The sequence below is a fragment of the Cetorhinus maximus genome, chromosome 3 (genome assembly GCF_964194155.1).
Source record: "Cetorhinus maximus chromosome 3, sCetMax3.hap1.1, whole genome shotgun sequence".
NCBI classification, from domain to species: domain Eukaryota; kingdom Metazoa; phylum Chordata; class Chondrichthyes; order Lamniformes; family Cetorhinidae; genus Cetorhinus; species Cetorhinus maximus.
The window spans coordinates 200,251,777-200,272,588 of record NC_135881.1 but is presented as its reverse complement, the minus strand read 5'-3'; the positions used below and the strand labels follow the sequence as shown (position 1 = coordinate 200,272,588).

At 43.4% G+C, this 20,812-nt stretch overlaps 1 protein-coding gene across 5 annotated transcripts in view; it reads right to left on the bottom strand.

The window, feature by feature from the left end:
- ulk4 (unc-51 like kinase 4) overlaps positions 1-20,812 on the bottom strand; it is a 411,327-nt gene that overhangs the window by 191,761 nt on the left and 198,754 nt on the right. For all 5 annotated transcript variants that reach the window (XM_078539600.1, XM_078539595.1, XM_078539598.1 and 2 more), the window contains 2 exons: positions 13,761-13,812; positions 11,434-11,528 (listed from right to left, as the gene is read on the bottom strand). In XM_078539600.1, coding sequence (XP_078395726.1) covers positions 11,434-11,528; positions 13,761-13,812 — 147 coding nt within the window. The remainder of the gene's footprint in view (positions 1-11,433; positions 11,529-13,760; positions 13,813-20,812) is intronic.

Below are 20,812 nucleotides of genomic sequence, written 5' to 3'. Positions count from 1 at the left end.
TGGTGAATCTCCTCTGCACCCTCTCAGTGCAATCACATCCTTCCTATAGTGTGGCAACCAGAACTGCACACAGCACTCCAGATGCGGCCTAACTAACACTTTATTTAGCTCCATCATAACCTCCCTGCTCTTGTATTCAATGCCTTGACTAGTAAGGCAAGTATGTGAAGTGTAAAATTAATGAGTTTGCAACATACTCAATATAAAAATTCAATATTTTCCAAAGCAGCATGCAACACATCACTTTGAATTGTTTCATGAATTTTATGCTTTCAGGGTTTCATGTTTCTTTTCTTATAATACAAGCAAAGGAATGTTGGGTAACCTACAGCTTAAGTACCAAACCTATTGTAGCTATGTTTTAATGTCATAGGCTTATTATAAGAGCTGCTCTTGACTTCTCAGCTACTTTAAGGGCTTTGCCAGCTTTCCTGAAGCACTTTTGCTCTTACTTCTTATTGGCATGCATGCTAATTACTGGCAATGAGAAATTAAGTTGAAAGATTTCAGGGCAATTAAATGCGTAAGCACCGTAGAACATACAAAGCAGAGTACTACTGCTTTGTGCAACCACATTTAGAAAATATATCAGAGGAGAAATTAAACCTTGTTATGCCCATCCCATCTTGCAGTCATAAAATGACCATTGAGTTAGAAGCATAGTAGCCGGGGCCAATTTACACATGTTTGGGCCAATGTAAAATTCGTTAGGGCCTTTTTTTTAAAAAAAGGGACCCGGAAGGTGGCCTAATATGAGCACAAGTCTCATTTTAATATTTAAATGATGGTCCCGCGCCTGTTTCAGGCACCAGTTGTTAAATTCCTCAAGACTAATTGAAATTTGCCTCCACCGCGCCCTCCTTCCTTACCTCGGTCTTGTATGCGGGTTGCAGCTAGCAAGCATCGCAAATTGGCATGTTGCTTCTGGCAAGCGCCAGCTCACGGTTACTATTAAAAATAAGGTCCAAGGCCAATTTCATGCTGAGCCTCAGTCCTCCCAATTTGGGCGTTCACTTAATGCACACCATCAGTCATACACACATGTCATAACGCATTTCTACCCCACCATATTAATGGTGAAAGGAAGTCCTTTATATTGACGATAGCAGATATTATAGACACAGATTAACCAGCAGATATTAACTACTGGGTCACTGATTGGAAGAGCACACCAACTGGCCGCCCGACACTGCCAGTGAGAGGCTTGGTTCATTTTAAAACTAGGCATCATTGCTATATGATCAGTGCACCCCAGACAGCAAACGGACATCCCACTGGCTTGGAGGCCGACATTTCTGGTATCAAATGTGGTTTGGGATTTGGGTGAATTGTTTGTGGAAGGGGTAACAACTGGTGCGTCAATGGCCTACACTATTTTAGTGGAGTCCAGGGAAGTACTTCAGCTCCTTTCGGCCTCAGAAAAATAATTTAAAATGTACCTTTCTGATTCTCCGTCAGCTGTGCCTTTCACAAATGTATTTTCACTTAATGAATGTCTTACCACTGTTGTTTACTCAACTTTCACATTTCTCCGCTGCTGTGCACTTTGTTTCTATTTCTAACTGAGGTGTGGAAGAGTAAGCAGCGACAGAGATTAGGCAGGAACCGTGCTCAAATGCCAGTGTTATATCAGCATTTATGACTCTTACCACATGAAGTGCACTTCAAACAGCTCAACATAAGAGATGTGGAGATACTGAGGTCAGAAGGACATCTTTCTACATATATTATGCACTCAGCCTGCATTTCTGATGAAAGGTCACCAAACTGAAACAGTAACTCTGTTTCTCTCTCCACAGATGCTGCCAGGCCTACTAAGTTTTTCCAGTATTTTTTGTTTTTATTTCAATCATTGAGGAAACCACCAGAAGCACACCCCAGCTTGCAAACCCAGAGGACTGCTGTCCTCAGCCAGGAGCGTGACAGACCCTGCAATTACTGGGCTAGTGCAGTTATCACTACAAATTGCAATAAGGTACATTCCCTCGCTGTAGTAAAGAGCAGTTCCCCCCACAATAAACATGTGGTTGAAACGCATGTGAGGTGTCGTCCAATCAGATCGCGATCTGGTGCAAACTACCAACTGATTAACTATAACTTCAAATGTGTTCAATTTCAAATATTAAGCTCTAGGGGTAAAATAACCATCGTTGGAAAATCTGTCATTGAAATATAAAGAGCATGAGTAAAATTAATAAGACTTTTTAAAATGGATTTTGAAAAAGAAAAAGAACCATTGTCACAGCACATTTTGTGGCATCAAATTTGCACCATATTCCTCAGAGAACTTAAAACATGTTCAATATTCTGGAGTTTCAGTACTAATTAGAAGAGAATCCAGTTATTCCCAAGTGTCACAGCATCCTTTATAAACACAGCTTTAGCTAAAAGCCAGAGTACTTTGGCTAGAGAAAAGTTGCAAGAGCACAAACTTCATTATCGTGTAAATTACCATCAATAATTTCACTTGTCTCCTGATTCTCATGCAAAACCAGTATTTTTTGATTATGTTCCAGTAGCTGTCTTTGCTCCAACATTAAATGAGGGGAATTCTCAGGAGGTCAAAGCGTTGCTTTGAGAGATGATTATTTTGGCAGCACGCCAAAAGCCACGCATCATAAAACCCACTGGGAGACGACCTAAATGAACACGGTTGGGCTGGATGTTTTAATTGAGTACATATCATGTATAAATTTTAATTTACTCGAGTGCAACCTTAGAAAGGGTTTTTATCCCATCTTCAAAATGTGCTTGACTACAGAACATTTAAATGAACACACTAAGCACAATTTTGTGCGCATTAATAAGAAACTGGAATCCAGATTGTAAAATACTTAAAAAGTGGATCAATTAAAAATTTGTCTACAATGAATTGATATTGGTTATCTTTAACGATACTCTTGGACCTCATTTCAATGCCGAATCCTGCATTGCCTTTCACCTTTGTGTGTGATGACCCACAATTGTATTTGTTGTTCCTTCAATACTAAATTCTACAGTTTTATCATTTTAAGATATAGCCAGAATTCTCAGTTGCACTCAAAAAATAAATAAACAGCATTATTTTCACTTAATCAAACACCAGACATGAGCTTCAGTTCTGCTGCAATGTCATCAACCTGAAACATCAACTTTGCTACACAGATGCTGCCAGATCTGCTGAGTATTTCCAGTATTTTCTGCTTTTATTTTAGATTTCCAGAATCAGTGCACACCATTGCCTGGCTTTTTGGGCCATTCTGATATGCATGACTCAGCACTACAAGGAATCTGACCTGGAGCCATCCTAGTGTGCATGGCTAACCATCACCAAAGTCCCTGCTGGGAGCCTTACTGGTGTATGTGGCTCAGTACTAAATCAAGTGGTGCAATATCATTTCAATAGTTTATGATTGACGTCAGATTTTAGCCAGGCTATCAGGACCCATGGGAGCATAAGCCAATTTGGATCATTTTTATGCACACCTAGCATCTGGTAACAGAAAGCATTAGAGGAGAGTCAGCAGCAGATACCTTACCCTATCTTCTCAACTGGATATGCTACCCACAAGAGGAGAAGGAAATAAATGCTAAGTGACTTTAACATTGTATGTTTCCCACAACGATGGTTATACTGTGAGTGCGTATTAATGGTCCAAAATCCCCATTCACTCACCATTAGAGGTGAGCTAGAGGTCAGTGTGCATCTGAAAGTAATGTTGAAACAATGCCTCTTACACAGAGCAAAAAAAAAGACACTCCAAAAGTTTACATAATTTTTTTTACATTTTTCCCGCAAATGTTTCCCCCTCTTAATTTGTGAAGAATGGAGTTTCTGCAACTAGCATCAGGTATCACAGGCTAAGAAAACGAAAATATGTCAGTGTATCCTGTTCCTGATTGTTAGAAAATACATGTGCTTGAACAGTGAGTAAGATCAAGTTTGACTGTGATCAATTCTTACAGTTAAATCATCTAAAGTTCAGGTTGGCACATGTAAAAAAGACAATAAGGAGCATCCAGCACCGAATTGTATCACAACTTCAACTACAGATTACCAAGCGAGAAGGAGAAAGGACAAAACAGGGAGAGAAAATATTACCAAGAAAATTATGCTGCGTGCTTCTTGGTAAAAGCAAACTTAATCAGAGCAACTATTCAGCAATTTGAAAGAAAACAAACAACTATATACATCTAATGAAATCTTTTTATACAATGAATAGATCTGTAGGAAAGCTAGGACTTTCACCCACATTTCTTTCTGAATATTATTAAATGGCTGCTCTAGTTTAAGCCTTGTATGCTTTATTTTCCAATTTATTTCAGAACAGTTTATGTTCATGTAATAAAAGCTTTGCTGAGGTTGTCATATGTGCGTTTGATTTTGAGGGGAAGTTACATTTGAAATATACACACAACTCTTCCCTTCACCCCACCCTGCACACCAAGTATGAAACCTGGAAGCAATAAGGAATCATGGTTAATCTGGACACAAATGTGCCAGGCTTAGAGATGGAAGTAAGGCATTGCAGATGTGATGATTGGCTTGGAAAGGAAAACATCTGTTATTGAGGTAGAGGGGAAGCAGTATGGGAATAATTGCCAGCCTGGAGGCTATAACAGTAAATTGGGACAAACAGTTAGTGCAGTGTGATGGTTAATCTGGACAGCAGAGTTCCTGGTTCAGAGATGGCTGGGGGAAGGGAGGAGAGGGTGGGGTGGGCGGTGGTGATGCTGCAAAAGTGATTGGGCGTTGGACAATCTGCAATGGTAGCTTCAGAGATTGCAGGGAAGCAGCCCAGGGTAGATGCCTGCATGCTTGCCACCAAGGAAATGGAGCAGCAGATGTGGTTATGAGAAGATTACAAAAAAGCACAACAGTTTCTTTGCTGGTTGGGAAAACAGCCAACATATCTAAGCCAAGAAGGATACTAAGCGGGGGGTGATGGCTGGCCTTGGAATAAGAGCATCTGTCCCGGAGATGGAGGAAAAATATGTGGAGGTGATAGCTAACACTGCAGAGAGCATTTGTCTTGAGACAGAGGGGAAGTGATGTGATGGTAAGCTGGAACCAATTTAATAAACACATCTTGAAGCTGACAAGACTATGTAAATAAGTAGTTATAATTAGAATGTGATTATATTGAAAAACATCAAATAAGAATATGACTGCCTATTGCATTGCAAACACTGAAAATGCCAGCAAAAACATAACAGACCTGTCAGTGCCTGTATAAAAAAATGGCACGTTAACATTTTGGATGTCACTCTGCATGTCTATTTTTACAGAATTCTCTTTTCGGTATTTTCCATTTTTATTTCAGATTTCCTGGATTTGCAGATTTTTTCTTTGCATTTATACTGTGTATCACAAATTTGTCTTATCGATTCATAGAAGAATACAGCATAGAAGGAGGCCACTTGGCCAAACATGTCTGTGTCGGCTCTTTGAAAGCTCAATCAATTAGTCTCACTTCCCTGCTCTTCCCTAAAGCCCAGCAAATGTTGTCTTTCCAAGTATTTATCCAATTCCTTTTTGAAGGTTACTACTGAATCTGCTTCCACCACTCTTTCAGGCAGTGCATTCTCATAACTCATTGCATAAAAAAAACTCATCTCACCTCTGTTTCTTTTGCCAATTATCTAAAACTTGTGTCCTCTGTTTACTGATCCTCATTGCTAGTAGGAACAGTTTGCCTTATTTACTCTATTCAAAACCCTTCATAATTTTGAGCACCTCTACTAAAGCTCTCTGGTCCAAGGACAACAATCCCAGCTTTTTAAGTCTCTCCATGCAACTGAAGTCCACCAACCTCGGTATAATTCTAGTAAATCTCCTTTGCACCCTCTCCAGAACCTTGAAATCCTTTCTTCCTACGTGTGGCACCCGGAATTGAACACTTCAGCTGAGGCCTAATCAGTGATCTATAAAGGTTTACCTTAACTTTTATATTCTATGCTTCGACTTCTTCTTTTGTATGGCTGGGTATGGAGCAACAGCTATAATTTTACATCATGGTGGTCAAGCCAGGAGGAGTGGCGGTGTGCATCGCTGTAATACCTCCTTCGTATTTATGAGATGGGCATTGAGCTGCTTTGTGTTTCACGGTCTGCTCTAGGTGACAACAGTTGCACACAGGAGAGTTTTAAAATTTCCCATTTGTGCATCAGGTATCTGCATCTGCCATGGTTTGTACGTATGTGGTTTAGGGATGCTCATGAACGTCGTGGGAGGTCAAAACCAGGGACCTTCAGCATCAGGTCTTTCACGAGGTGTTTGTTTGTGACTTCTTGTGAGGATCATTCACTTTTCCAAGCTTCTGCAGAGTTGAAATCACATTGCCTGATGTTGTGTGCATGGGTCCAAAAGGGCATACGTGACTTCAAGCCGAGGTGAGAGATGTTGGTGAGGTCCTGGTGGATGGGGAGGTGTTTGTTTTCCTTGATTCGCTAAGCTTCACGAAGGGTCGCTGCATCGCGGCGAATCCCGGGGGGAGGGTGGCATGTGTGCCAGAATGGGTAGCCAGGGTGTTGGGGTTGACTTGAGGGTTCCAGTGATCCATCAACCAGTCAAGTGTGGCTACTTCTGGTCCATACCAGTTGCACAGTACTCAGCTATGGAGTATACGAGGGCCACCGCTGAATTGTGTAGTATGCTTCCACTGATAAAGTGCAGAAACCTGTATGCATTTTCTCATTTTACAACCTTATCAACTTGTCGTGCCACCTTCAAAGATTTATGTGCATAAACTCCCAGGTCTCTCTGTTCCTGCACCCCTTTTAAAGTTGTACCATTTAGTTTATACTGCCTCTCCTCACTCTTCCTTTACTTAATCTATCCAAAGATTTTATAGCAGAACAACTACAATATATTCTTTCCTTGAAGAGTAAGAACTCCACAGAATGAAATGTAAACAAATTTCCATTCACTGAATACTCTAGGGCAGGTGTGTCACAAGTCATTAAAATGCTAGAAGTATCAAAGCATTCATCACACTGAGTGGGTAAATCAGCACCCTTTATTCCACCAAAATAATACTTTCTTTCCACCCAGTCATCTTGCATCATCTTAAAATGATGAGGTGATTCAATGCCAAAATTCAATTAGCTTGATTCTGTGAACTCTTGGTAATGGGAAATAGATTTGCTAAATCTGCTATTATAAATTATATTAAATAATATTAAATTAGCTGCCAAAGCCCTAAGCTCTGGAATTCTCTCCTTAAACATCTCCAACTCTCTACCTCTCTATCCTCCTTCAAGATGCTTCTTAAAGCCTAACTCTTTGGCCAAGCTTTTGGTTATTTGGCCTAATAACTCTATGGGCGGAATCTTGTGCTCTCGCTGGTGGCAAGCTTGGAAGCAGGAGGGGGCATGTAATTCGGTGAGATGGTGGCATGCTGGAACCCCACTGCCTTCCTGACTCCGCCAGAATTAAATTCTGGGTAAGAAGGTCCAAGGTCAACCTTCCTGCCCCGCTGCCTATTGAGGCCCTTAAGAGGTCAATTAATGATCACTTAATGGCCTCATACCACTGCCACTGGCATTAACCCAGTGGTGGGCAAGTCTGTAGTCTTGTGGTGAGCGCGGCAGCTAAAACAATATGGCCAGCTTATCACCTCCTGAGGGAGAGTCTGTCCCTTGATCAAAGGCCCTCCAGGATCCTGGAACTTTGGTGCCTGTCCTTCCGGCAGCTGCCATGGCCTCCCCAGTGTCACTACTGAGGTCTTGGTAGGCAAAACTTCCACCCCCAGGATCTTGATTCCAGGGGAAGGCTCACCACTGGCCTCACCACTGCCTGATTGGCTTGTAGTTTGGCAGGCTTTCCTGAAAAGAGACAGTGCGGCTCTCTTGCCAGCTCTCTGGCCGGCATGAGACCCCACCCCCCCCAGCTTCAACAAGATTCTGCTCTATATGTGATTCAGTGGCACGTTATGTTTAATAACGTTTGTAAAATGTTTCTTTCAGAAAAATAAACTGGCTGCTAAATTAACTTAGATTAAATAAATTAACAATTAATGCTCCTGTTAAAGTAAATATCCTTTAACTGAAAAGAGGTGAGAGGAGGCTTGTGTGGACCAGTATAGGCTAACCAGGTCAAATGGTCAGTTTATTTGGTGTTGACTCACTATATCATTGCTGCCAGTTTGACTCTGTGTGTTCTGTGACTATTTATCCCACACAGCAATGAACAATAACAGTTTGACAGACACTCACTAGTGCAACCATTAAGTTACTCACAACGTCTTAAGTATTTAGTTGCTTGTCCCAGTGGGATCATACAGCAGAGTCTGCCAGCTTTATGAGTGATTACTTTTGACAGTTCTCATTAGGCAAAGCATGCAACTTGTGGGAGAAAATGATACTTCATCAATCTCACCTCACAGTAAATGTATCTTACTGTCTGCTGAACAGAGAACAGGTGTGAAGGAGGGGGGTGCAGGACTTATGGAGTATCACTTTCTAGGCAAGCGATAGTGCTGTAGTTAGTAAAGATTAAAAACATGGGCACAATGCAAAGAATATCGCATAGGTGTGAGTGAGTACAACAACATAAGGTCAACAAGGAATTCAGAGAAATTCATACTCGGGAAGAAATTTGAACAGTTTACACCACGTGGTGCAAGTTGATAGCCAGTTTACTCCACATTAAAAGTTTGATGGTATCAGCATGAAAAGAAAGAAGGACTTCCATTGATGTAATACTTTTTCTTGCCCAGAGTGTCCTGAAGAGCTCCACAATGAGTGGATTATTTTTGAAGCACCGCCAGTCTTGTTACAAAAGAAAATATAGCAGGCAATTTGTGTACAGCAATGTGAGGAAATGCTCTGGTCAGGCTGCACTTCGAATACTCCATTTAATTCTGATCTTGGAAATACAATACAAATATCCAACTACTGGAAATGGTGTAGGGGAGAGCCAAGAAACTGAACTCTAATGTGCTATGAGAAAAAGTTAGAAAAAGTTGAATTCTTTAGCCTTGAAAAGGGGCAAATGTGAGAAGAACATAAGATATTCAAATTAATCTCACCCTCCCACTGCTTTCCTGGATGATGACGTATCTCCATGGTGCACACTGCCACTTCTCTTCTCTATTCCAGTCTGACTCCTCTGTCCTTGGCCCCTTACATATCTCCAATTAAGCTGAACATAAGCTTGAGGAACAGCACCTTATCATTCTGTTAGGAACTTTACATCGAGACTTTAAAAACATCAGTTCTGAACCTAAGCTTATGTTTTCCCACAGACAATAGTACTGGAATATAGGTTGAGTGCACAAAAATTTCTGGGAATGGGGGATGTTGTGGGCTGATGCGTGAAATGGGGATCCACAAATGGGCAGGGTGGTCTTTATCCCTGTCTCCTACCTGCTGAGTATTTCCAGCATTCCTTGTTTTTATTTCAGATTTCCAGCATCTGCTTTTGTTTTAATAAAAAATGTCAGGCTGAATTTTACCAACTCTCCGGAGATGGGATGGGAGGTAGAAGCCTTTTCAAATGGTGGCAAAAAGCATCAAGATGGGAGCTCGCATATTCCCAGGGCCACGGGGTAGTCTTCAAATGCAGAATGTCAGTGGCAGAAGCAGGCAGCCAATTAAACCAATTAATTGGCCAACTAATGGCCACTTCCTGCCCCCAGCATTTTGCTGGCATTGGAACGGCCCCTGCCACATGGGGTGACAGCCAGGTAAACTACGGGTTGGTGGGAGTTGGGGGTGGACAAGACCTTCCTTAATGGCTGATCCATAGTCCACAGAGAGGCCCCTTGGCAGCAATGGCCCACAATTCCAATGCCACTACTGGAGGGCTCATCTCTCTGATTACTAGGGCCTTGCCCCAGCACAGTTAAAACAAACTTCCTGGTGTTTTGAGGGCTCCTCAATGTGGAGGGACCCTTTTCTTCTCTCTGCAGCCTCAGCAATGGCCATCTGTATTGGAGGTGCTATCAAGCTATCGCCCCCTGCTTGGGCTGGTAGATTGGAGAGGCGCGCCATCATCCTCAATTAGATCTTAATCGGCCGCCAGTAAAATCCCACCTGGGTCCTGCCATCTTTCCGCATGTGCTCGGGACTCGTTGGGTCCTGGTGATGGGAGAACCTGGGATTTGGAAAGATTTTGGCTGCCATCTTGCTAGCATGCCTCTTTATTTCAACGTGCACTTATATTATGAGTTTCACCATTTCAATCTATTTTAACATTAGGCAGCAATAACAACATTTAGGATTAAATTGAACATAATTTTGTTCCCCGGCCCTCTCCCATATATTTGTCAGTATTTTTATATAGTGAGTGCTGCCAACATGGTTAGGATGAATTGACGGGGAAGAGGTTTAGTACTCCAACAGCGTGCTGGGGATAAATTAAGGAAAAACAAGTACAAAAAGACCCTGACACAAACGCAATAATACAAATGTAACCTTTGCCTTATTACAAATAAAGATGATGGGAAAATAAAAGGAGATTAAAGTCAATCGTGATTAATGCTGTAAGAGGTACAGGTGCTGAAACTCCATCTTAAATGTGTTGAGTCACTGCAGGATTTTTCCACAGGATTGAGCTCAGTAAATTATCCCACCAATTAGACCACTGTTTAAATAAAAACATTTCCCTGAATTGAAAGTGAGGAATAAATACGCAAAAAGCTATCAATTATAGTTCTTTATCTAATAAAAACAAAAAACTACTGCGGATGCTGGAAATCCAAAACAAAAACAGAATTACCTGGAAAAACTCAGCAGGTCTGGCAGCATCGGTGGAAAAGAAAAGAGTCGACGTTTCGAGTCCACATGACCCTTCAACAGAACCCTTAGTTCCACCGATGCTGCCAGACCTGCTGAGTTTTTCCAGGCAATTCTGTTTTTGTTCTTTATCTAATGGTGGTTTTTGGAAACTCTCTCGAGCTCTTTCTCCAACGATTGACACCACCAACACAATACTCTAAAAGTTTTCTAAAAGTCCAAGTAATTGTAATAAGAGACACTTGTGGCATTCGTGTGAAAGAGATTCCAACTATCATTCAGTTTTGTTACAGAAAGCTGGTAGCTGGGCTACAACAATGCTTTAATTGACCAATTAGTTGTGAAGAACTGCTGCTCATCCCAGGATGCAGCTGATTAGGTCAGTAGCAGCAGTTGAGTCATATAGGCCAAGAAAGTTCCATGTTGATCCCTGTGCTGAGGTAGTTGGGAGAAAGGATCCTACAACTGGCTAGTGGGACGGAAATTTGCCAGTTCCTGTTCCTAATTGCTATCTCATGTATTCATGTATCTCATCAGAGTGCATCTGCTGCGTTTCCACATCATGACATGTGAACAATGCTCTGTATGGGGTGACTGTGTCTTTTGGATCTTTTTACTACACAGCTGCTTTACTAAATTAATCATCTGTAATTTTAGGATCACAGATATTGCACACATACATAGACGCATGCATGCTGATAACTTCTTACTTACTGTAGAATGATGATTAGTCAGTAGCATTGGATGCTGAGTGATGGCCTCCCATGATGAGAAAACTATTCTAATAAGTTCTTCTGAACCGGTTTGACCTAAAGTTGAATTTAAAAGGAGAACAGTATCTAAAAAGTGTACTTTCTGAAAAGCACTAAATATATTTCTTGCACACCTGATTACAATGAAAGTTTTATCATTCTGTCAAATTTTACTCTCCAAGTATAAACAGGGTACAGTGTCCTGATGTATCACTTGTTAAATTCAGTATACAGATAAGCAGAAGGTTCCAGGTTGATGCATGGTGTGTACTAATTTATGCTATTTCAGCTGGACTGGTCAACCAGGATCTTTTTCTTTTGAAGCCATATTGGCTGCTGTGTTTTAGGTTATCATCATGAAGGCGAATAGGTATTTGGTAAGGTAATAAACATTGTTGATAGCCACAAAACTATTGCTGAGCCCGTCAAAATTTTCTGGCCTTTTGACTTTGGGGAACACCCATTCCCTGGCCACAACCAATAAAAGCTTATTTATATAGCGTCTTTAATGTAGTAAAATGTCCCAAGGGGCTTCACAGGAGCATTATAAAACAAAATATGATACCGAGACACAAGGAGGCATTAGGTTAGATGGCCAAAACCTTGGACAAACAGGTGGTTTTAAGGAGTGACTTAAAGAAGGAAATCAAGATACAGAAACAGAAAGGTCAGGAGGGAATTCCAGAGCTCTGAGCCCAGACAGCTGAAGGCATGGCCACCATGGTGGAGTGATTAAAATCGAGGCTGCACAAGAGGCCAGAATTAGATGAGCGCAGGTATCTCAGGGCGTTCTGGGGCCGGAAACTACTACAGAGATAAGGAGGAACACAGTCATGGGGTATTTGAAAAGGAGAATGAGAATTTTAAAATCAAGGCATTGCTTGACCAGGAGCCAATGTAGCCAGTGAGCAGAGGGGTGATAGGGGAACGGGACTTGGTGCAAGTTGAAACGCAAGCAGCAGAGTTTTGGATGACCTCAAGTTTACAGGAGGTAGGATGGGGGAGACAAGCCAGCAGTGTGTTGGAATAGTCAAGTCTCGAGGTAACAAAGGTATGAATGTCAAAGGTATGAATGACAAAGGTCAGCAAAATGCGAACAGTGGCCTATTAAGCCTGTTCTTAGTCCTATTTACATTACCCCAAAATTTCCAGGGCTTCCTCAGGAAACAGGGTAGTGCAGAACAGGCACAAAACAAATGTATATATGTCAACAGGTGGTGTTCCCAACTTCCCAACTCTACTTCTGGCTGCCATGTCTGTCGGGCGTCCAAATACAGGGCTTGTGCCAAGGACCCGACTCAGATAATAGGGGAGTCCAGCACATGAGTTTGATTAAATACAAATTTTCCATGAAGTCCTGAAGAATTTTATGGGTCCTGCCCATGGGTTTCCCTGTCAGTTGAACAGAATGATGAATTGTTAAGATTGATAGCTGCTTGCCAACCTTCCCTATAGAATCATAGGATGGTTATAGCACAGGAGGAGGCCATTTGGCTCATTGTGCCCATGCCAGCTCTCTACAAGAGCAACTCAGCTAGTACCACTCCCCTGCCCTTTCCCCAGAGCTCTGCAATTTTTTTCTCTTCAGGTGCTTATTCAATTTCCTTTTGCAAGTCATGATTCAGTCTGTCTCCACCACCCTTTCAGGCAGTGCATTCCAGTGCATAGGAAAGATTTTCCTCATGTCACCATTGGTTCTTTTCCCAATTACCTTAAATTAATGTCCTGTGATTCTCTACCTTCTGCCAGTGAGAACTGTATTTCCCAATCTATTCTGTCCAGACCTCACATGATTTTGAACACCTGTAACCAATCTCCTCTCAACCTTCATTTTGAAGAACAGCCCCAGAATCCCTAATCTATCTACGCAACCGAAATTCCTCGTTCCTGGAAGGATTCTCATAAATTCTTTCTGCACAAAAGCCTGTATATCCTTTCTAAAGTACAGTGTCTGGAACTGGACACACAAAAGAAGGAAAAAAACCTTGCAATTACATGAAGCCTTTTATGACCTCAGAACATCCTGAAGTGCTTTACACCAATGAAATATTTCTGAAGTATAATCACCAATAAATAAGACAGTTAATTTTGTCATGTGTGCCAAAGTGCTATAGTTGTAACCTAGCACCAAGTGTTCCTGACAGTAGAGGGAAGGAAAGTTTCTGGAATGTTCAAGGCACAATTAATTTAAGAATGCTAAGACATTAACATCCTGCTTTTATAAAGAAATTGAATGGATAAGGGAAAACAGGATTCACATTTTTTCTGAAATTAAAATGATGTACTTACCAACTGCACTTTCTAAATTTGTTTCTCCGGAATCGATGGATTTAATGTGATTCTGAAAACAAACCAACACACAAAAGTTATGTAGAGATACTTTGAAATATTTAATCCTCATTATTTTTGCAATAAACACTGGGCAGAATCGTCCAGTCCTGTTGGCGGCGGGTGGGGGAGGACACGATATGGTGAGAAGGCCAAAAGTTGGTTTCAGACTGTCGTGAAACTAATTTGCGATTGTCTGGCCCACCCATCAATGGCACAGCCGCACATCGGGGACCTAACTTCAATACTTTAACAACTCGTTATAAACCCTGCTCGCCAGAATCATCCCCCATGTCAAATTTACCACCCACATCAGCGTGACTTCAGAACAGCGTGCTTTACGACTGCCTTTGAAAGGCGTGCACCTGATGATCTAAACTTTGAGGGGAACTCAGAGGTGAATGCACACAACCTTGTGCAGCGCTCATGAGCATCGTCCACAGGATATTAAGGAAGAGGCGCTGCGCATTCAGGGTGGGAGCATAGGCAAGTCTCTTTCTCCCAGCTGGCTTTCAGTGCGGCGCCAGGGCAAGGATTCCAGTGCGGGTCAGGCCGGGGGAGTGGGGGAATGGTGCAAGGCAGCACAAACTGAAGGAAATACACAAGCACATGCTGGGGGCAGTTGTGGGGGAGTGGCGAGGGAAGCGGCCACGCACTTGGAAAAGCTTGTCAAAAGTGAGCATTCTTCCACAGCTCAGACTGTTCAGCAGCAGCTCCATTGACATGCTTGGAGTCAGGCCCCTGAAGCATTTCTGCCCACTCAAGCAATGCAAAAGCATGAAAGTGCCATCAAATGCTCCTGACCTTTTCACCCCTCAGGCGCAGACTGCAAATTAATGTGCGGCTTAGGGGGCAGCACAACAATTGGCCGACTGGGCAAATTGTACAATCCCCTTGCAAGAGGCGGCCATGACACAGTCACTGGTGGAGGTGCTAACAGCCCCTTGCAATGTCTTTATTAAGGTTTGGACCAGTCAAGCTAACAGCGCGCAGCCTTGCAGTGCCGGTTAGCAGAATGCCTGCACCTGAGCTGAGAGCACAGCATGCAGTCCAGTGGGTGAAGCTGCCACCAATCGGTCAAGTGGAGGGGACGGAGGCGGGTGGAGTTTTGGGCAGCCATGAAGCTCACTACACACTGGCCATCCAAGTGTGCCCAGCACTCTCCTGCATGCGTGAAGGGGCCTTCAGATTTAACCAAGAGAGGTTCTTAGGACACAGGGGGAGAACATCAGGATCATGGAGCCTGGTGATTTAGCAGTATGCCTCATGGCTTACAGGGAACAGAGAAGAAGAGGAGAGCGGCGGAGGCGCCTGGCTTGGCAAAAGAAGGAGCATCTCCCTCAAGGTGGAGGGGTGGCAGGGCTTGCTGTGCGCATAGCTGAAGATCCACAGGGAGCCACTGCTCGTAAGCACCTCGCTAGACCTAGGGTCTATAGACAGCGCTTGTCATTCCTGCAGATTACTGAGAATTAGTGTTGCCGAAGACTGCACATGTATAAGGAACTAGTCAGTCACATATGCCACCTGCTGCAGGATTTGATGCCACAGGGACATAGAGGGCATTCAATGGCAGTGACCATGAAAGCTCAATTTTTATGCCAGTAGCTCCTTCCAGGGCTCTACAGGTAATCTGTGCAGGATCTCGCAAGCCTCCATGCACAAGTGTAGCCAGGAGGTCACAGACTTTTCAGAATCACATTAAATCCATCGATTCATGAAGGCACAAAACTTTGTACATTTTGACTGGGACCAGGAAAGCCAGGAAGCAAGAGTGCTGGGGTTTGCGCAGGTCTATGGTTTCCCACAGGTGCAGGGTGCCATCGACTGCAATCATGTAGCGCTTAGATCTCTGTGGCAACAAGCAGTCAACTGCAAGGGCTTCCACTCACAAAATGTTCAGCTGGTGTGCAACCACTATAAACGCATTCTACAGGTCTGCACATGATTGCCAGGGAGCGCCTACGACTACTACATCCTTAGCAGGCCTCAGACCCTGACATCTTCCAGGGTCCAGAGAGGTTGCAGGGTTGGCTCCTCGGAGGCAAGGGCTACCCACAGAGAACGTGGCTGATGACACCCATGAGGCGGCCTCAGACTGCAGCAGAGCAATGGTATAATGAGGCTTATGCCACGACCCGGACTTTGGTGGAGCAAACGATAGGCATTTTGAAAATGAGGTTCTGGTGCCTCGACAGGTCCAGTGGAGCATTGCAATATGATCCCCAGAGGGTGTCGCGCATCATCGTAGCTTGCTGCACACTACACAACCTGGCACTGCAAAAGTAGGAGCGTCTGGCTGAGGAGGTGATGGAAGAGCTCCACATTTCCTCCGTTGACCAGGACGTCGAAGGGGATGACAGTGGTGAGGTCCTCGAAGGCGAGGATGCTGACAATGAGGCCATCGCACTGGCTAACTTTTATGAACAAAAATAAAATTTCATTCACAAATGTATAATCCGCTTAATTCTATTTACTGTTCTGTCATGTTTCATCCAGTATTATATCCAAACCATTCAAATATAGCTTATATTTATCAATGATTACAATACAACAAAAACAAGTAAAGAAACAATTCATACATGTATAATGTACCTTTATTCAATGCACATTTCAGATTCATTGTGCCATCCAAACATTTCAAATTTGTTGGTTTATGTTCTGTTATATTTCATTCAGGATCGCACCCAAACCATTCAGATAGCTTATACATCAATATTTACGAAAACAGCATAATACAATTCAAACATATTTAATATGCCAGCGCTGGTCAACGTTGTCATAGGACTTGTGGCTGTGAAGGGCATTGTTGCAGCGGAGACCTGCTATCAAGCAGGTATATTGTCCTGGTAAGCAATTATTCCCGCAGTGACATCTCTGGAAGCCATGCGAGCACAAACACTTTGAGCACATACAATCTTACAAAGACCGAGTTGTTCTGGTGGAATGTCTTCTGCACTGAATCCACTGTACTGCACAAATTCAAACTGATTCCTGGCAAGTTTGCCTTTCACAATCCCCTTAGCTGTTCCAATGGTGTACCCAGTCCCATTTGCTGCCAGCACCACACCTATAACATTTGGTAGGTCACCTTTGCTGCAGTCAAATGGTGACAATGGGACAGCCTCATTGTCTCCAAAAACCAACAGCCCAAAGTGACCTTGTGCTGCGTGCCATCATCCGCTTGGCTTTCTGTGTAATGCCCTAGTGTGCCATTTCCCTTACACATCTGGCAGGGTGAAGTTCTTCATCAGGTTTAGGGTCATCTGTGGTGGATGATCCAGAAGCCTGCTCAGGGTCATTCATGGAGGATGGTCCTGGGGATGTCTCAGGATCATCCATGTTGAATGCTCCGGGGGCTGGCTCAGGATTGTCCATGTTGGGCGGTCCAGGGGTCAACTCAGGGTCATCTATGGTGGATGGTTCTGGGACTCACACAGGATCTTCCATGTTGGATGGTCCAGGGGCTGACTCAGAATCATCTGTGGTGGGCGGTTCTGGGGCCAGCTCAGGATTGCCCATGGAGGATGGTCCAGGGGTCAGTTCAGGATCAGGATTTTCTATGTTCTCCTCAAGGAGTCTTTCCAGTTCTTCTTCAACAGCTGTGGAGATTCTGTTGAGGAACTCATCTGCCACTTTGATCTGAGGCCGCACCATAGTTTGTTTCCAGTGAGTGCTTGGTAAGGAGCCACCTTTATAGCCTCATGGCAGCTGCCATTCATTGCCCACTGAACAAAACAGACACCATAGCTCCACTGAGCACAGTTGTTGTAACACATCCAGGCCATTAGCTTCAGCTTCATATCACCATTATTGCGTTCCACAGAACCTTGATTCTGGGGATGTCTGGGATGCCCGTTGACCAATATTAGTTCTTCGCAGAGTGTTGCCAGTTCATGGATGCCCTGTGCTGTGAACTGTCCTCCGTTATCTGACTGCAGAATACGTGGAGCTCCAATGTCTAGAAATATGAAAAACAGCTCAAGGGCAAGCTCAGCTGCTGTCTTGAATTTCAGAGGACAAATGACATGGAACTTGGTCAGGTACTCATGTAGTGCAGAATGAAATGATAACTTCTGTCCTTCATAATCTGTATGTCAACTAGGTCTACTTGTCCGCGTTCATTCAAGTCATTGACAGACAGAGGTCTCACAACCAGTCCTGTTGCTGTCTCCTGCCTGCAATGTTTTTCTATGCATCTCTCACAGCAGCTGATGTACTGTCCTATAAGAGACCGTGGGATGTTTGCATATTTTTCAGAAAGTTTCTCGTGAGTCTTCTTTTCACCACCACGTCAATGTGGGCTTGTTACATGATGTCTAGGACTGTTTCCTTGGTAGCCATGTACTTACCATTGCTCTCGGTGACCTTGTCCACACCATCTAGAGGTGTAAAGACGAAGGTTTCCAGGATGTAATTTCATCTCTTGGGAATTTCTGTCCAGTTTTCCCATACTCGAGGACAGCAATAACCTTCCATTAATATTCAGCAGACCACAAAACAGCACTGCTCTCAATACAGTCATCCAACTCAGTGTTTGCAGGGGTTATGCTACTTAGTTTAGATTTCTATGACTATATACTAGTTCTAGTATATAGAGCTATCACATCACTTTTCATCTGGGTACAATAAAGAAGAGATGAACTTGTCACCAATGAACTGTTAAGTGTTACTTGTCATATGAGTTTTTGAAGTCAACACCATGGGCAGAATTTTTAGCTAGGCATGCGAGCATACGTCCGACCCACTCAAGCATAAAATGGCACGTGATGATGTCGGGTGAGCGTCTTGACGTCATCCTACGCTCGCGTGATATTTTGGTTGGCGGGTACACGTGAAAGTCAGAAGCGCGCCCACCGACAATTAAGAGGGCGATTAAGCCCACTAAAGTTCCAACTGACCCTGATTTTTCCTGGTCCGCTCAACCTTACAGTTGGTGCATGGGTGAATCTGCCCGGCGGACTTCACATTTTTGATGAAACCTCATCCAAGGGCGAGATGAGGTTTCCGTTATTAAATTAAAATAAATAAAAATGTTTGGACAGAAATTTCATCATCCATATGTTCAGGTGACTGATTCTGATGTGTAGACATTTTTCTCTAGACTTTAAAATCTTAATTGATTGATTTTAAATTCTTCAGCTCCCTGAGACAGCTCTCTGTCTTCAGGGAGCTTTCATTGCGCTCCCCAGCGCCCGTGCTTACGTCAACACCCGCCCTCCTCCCGCCCCCACCCTGGCAGCGCTGAACATTCCAGTATGCATTTCACGCTGGCTGGCCGTTAATCGGTCGGGGGATGATCGCGGTCAGCAGTCCGTTCCCCGGCCGCTCCCGGGCCCACCGATCGTGCACACCCACCGAACTAAAAATCCTGCCTCAATGTTATTTTCACTTTCAACATGGAATTCCACGCCTTCCATCACCTGCTCTGTGAGCTATTGAAGTCAAATAGGAAGGTGTAAACAATGTTGATGCTGTTATTGAGCAACTTGAGCAGCTTGTACACTGCAATATGCTTGAGCAAAAGTTCCATGAGTAAGATTTTAAAACTCGTACATAGCACTGGCTATGTCATGAATTGAGCAGTCAAACTGCTATTTTATGATCCTTGCAATGGGTTTGCCCAGTTCATGAAATGGGTTCTACCAGTGCCCATTTCATGAAATGGGCAGTTTCACAAATTGGGTGTTACTGATACACATTGGGATACGCTGATGAAGGATAAAGAGGCAGTATCTGGTGAGGAATTGAGCACCGACAGCACAGTTCCAGGCACAATAGAACAGCACAAATTGAAGGCATCTTGGCTAATGCTTGGGTATCAAGCAATCATCTGTATTATTCAATATCTTGATATGAATATGAAAGGCCTTCATTTTGTGTACAATAGGGCTGTAGTTAGAAGCCTTGATGGCTTTTGGTGTACCATCAATGAGGCCCTGCATCTTAGAGAGGCTTGTCATCTGGTAAAAGAGTAGTGCTGTTGCCTCGTTGCCATGGGGAAAGAGACAAAAGTGTTCTCTCTTGCAAACATCACTTCTATGATCTGCTTGATGCATCGGTCAATCAAAGTTTGACTAATAAGGCAAATGTCCAGTTGCATAAAGAAATCAATGCTGTGATGATTTTAACAGTAACAGGCGGGCTGTTGAAGTCAGGCTTCAAGCTTCCTTCCTTTAATGTGGCCTGGATGCCTTTCTGAAGTAGTCTTGCATGAGGATGGGGTTGGAAACAGGGGTGCAGTTGAAAGCCTGCTTCTTGCATTGAAGCACAATAGTCATGTTGGGGGCAGGGGGGGGCGCATATTCATTCATCTGTTGCCAGTAAGGCAGATCTTTGGGGTGCTCTCAGGACCCCTGCTGATCCATTGGACTGTAAAGCCCAGCTGCCAGCTTTCTGGATACTCTGTCCCTTCAGTGTCCTACAGATAGACAAAGGGGAAGCTGAAGTGGGAGGGCCAAGTATACCTTCCTCCAATCTCATGTGCATAACAATACTGGGTCTGTGCCTACTGCAGGCCTAGTTGTGGGCTCTTCATTCTTTCATTTAAGGCCTCTAATCCTTATACTAGAGATTCCAGCTCATGCAAAGTCTATCTGGAAGTTGCAGAAAACATTCTTTAGGGGTCTTCAGCCCCTTTATGCTGCATCATGCACGTTCTGGTTTTGCACCAGGTGTCATGCAGCTGCACAGCCAACTTTTGTTCCCCTTTTGAGTTGTAAATCCCACTCCCCAAGATCTTACCCAGCATGTATAATGACCCCCATTCTAAGACAGTGGGTTGGGGTTCTTTTGAGGTCGGGTGAGCAGCCAGGAGACCCATCACTGTCTTTTTTTAAAAAAAAATCCATTCTCAAGGAAAAGCCAGCCAGCTAACTTTTCATAAAGGTGAAATCGCTGTTTTGAGTGCAGTGTTTAAGACTGCTTTTTAGACCGAAATACTTGACAGTTAAAGTCAAGAAAATCGTAGGACGTAACTTCCAGTTTAGCCCCATAGGGAGGTTATGATAAAAAGG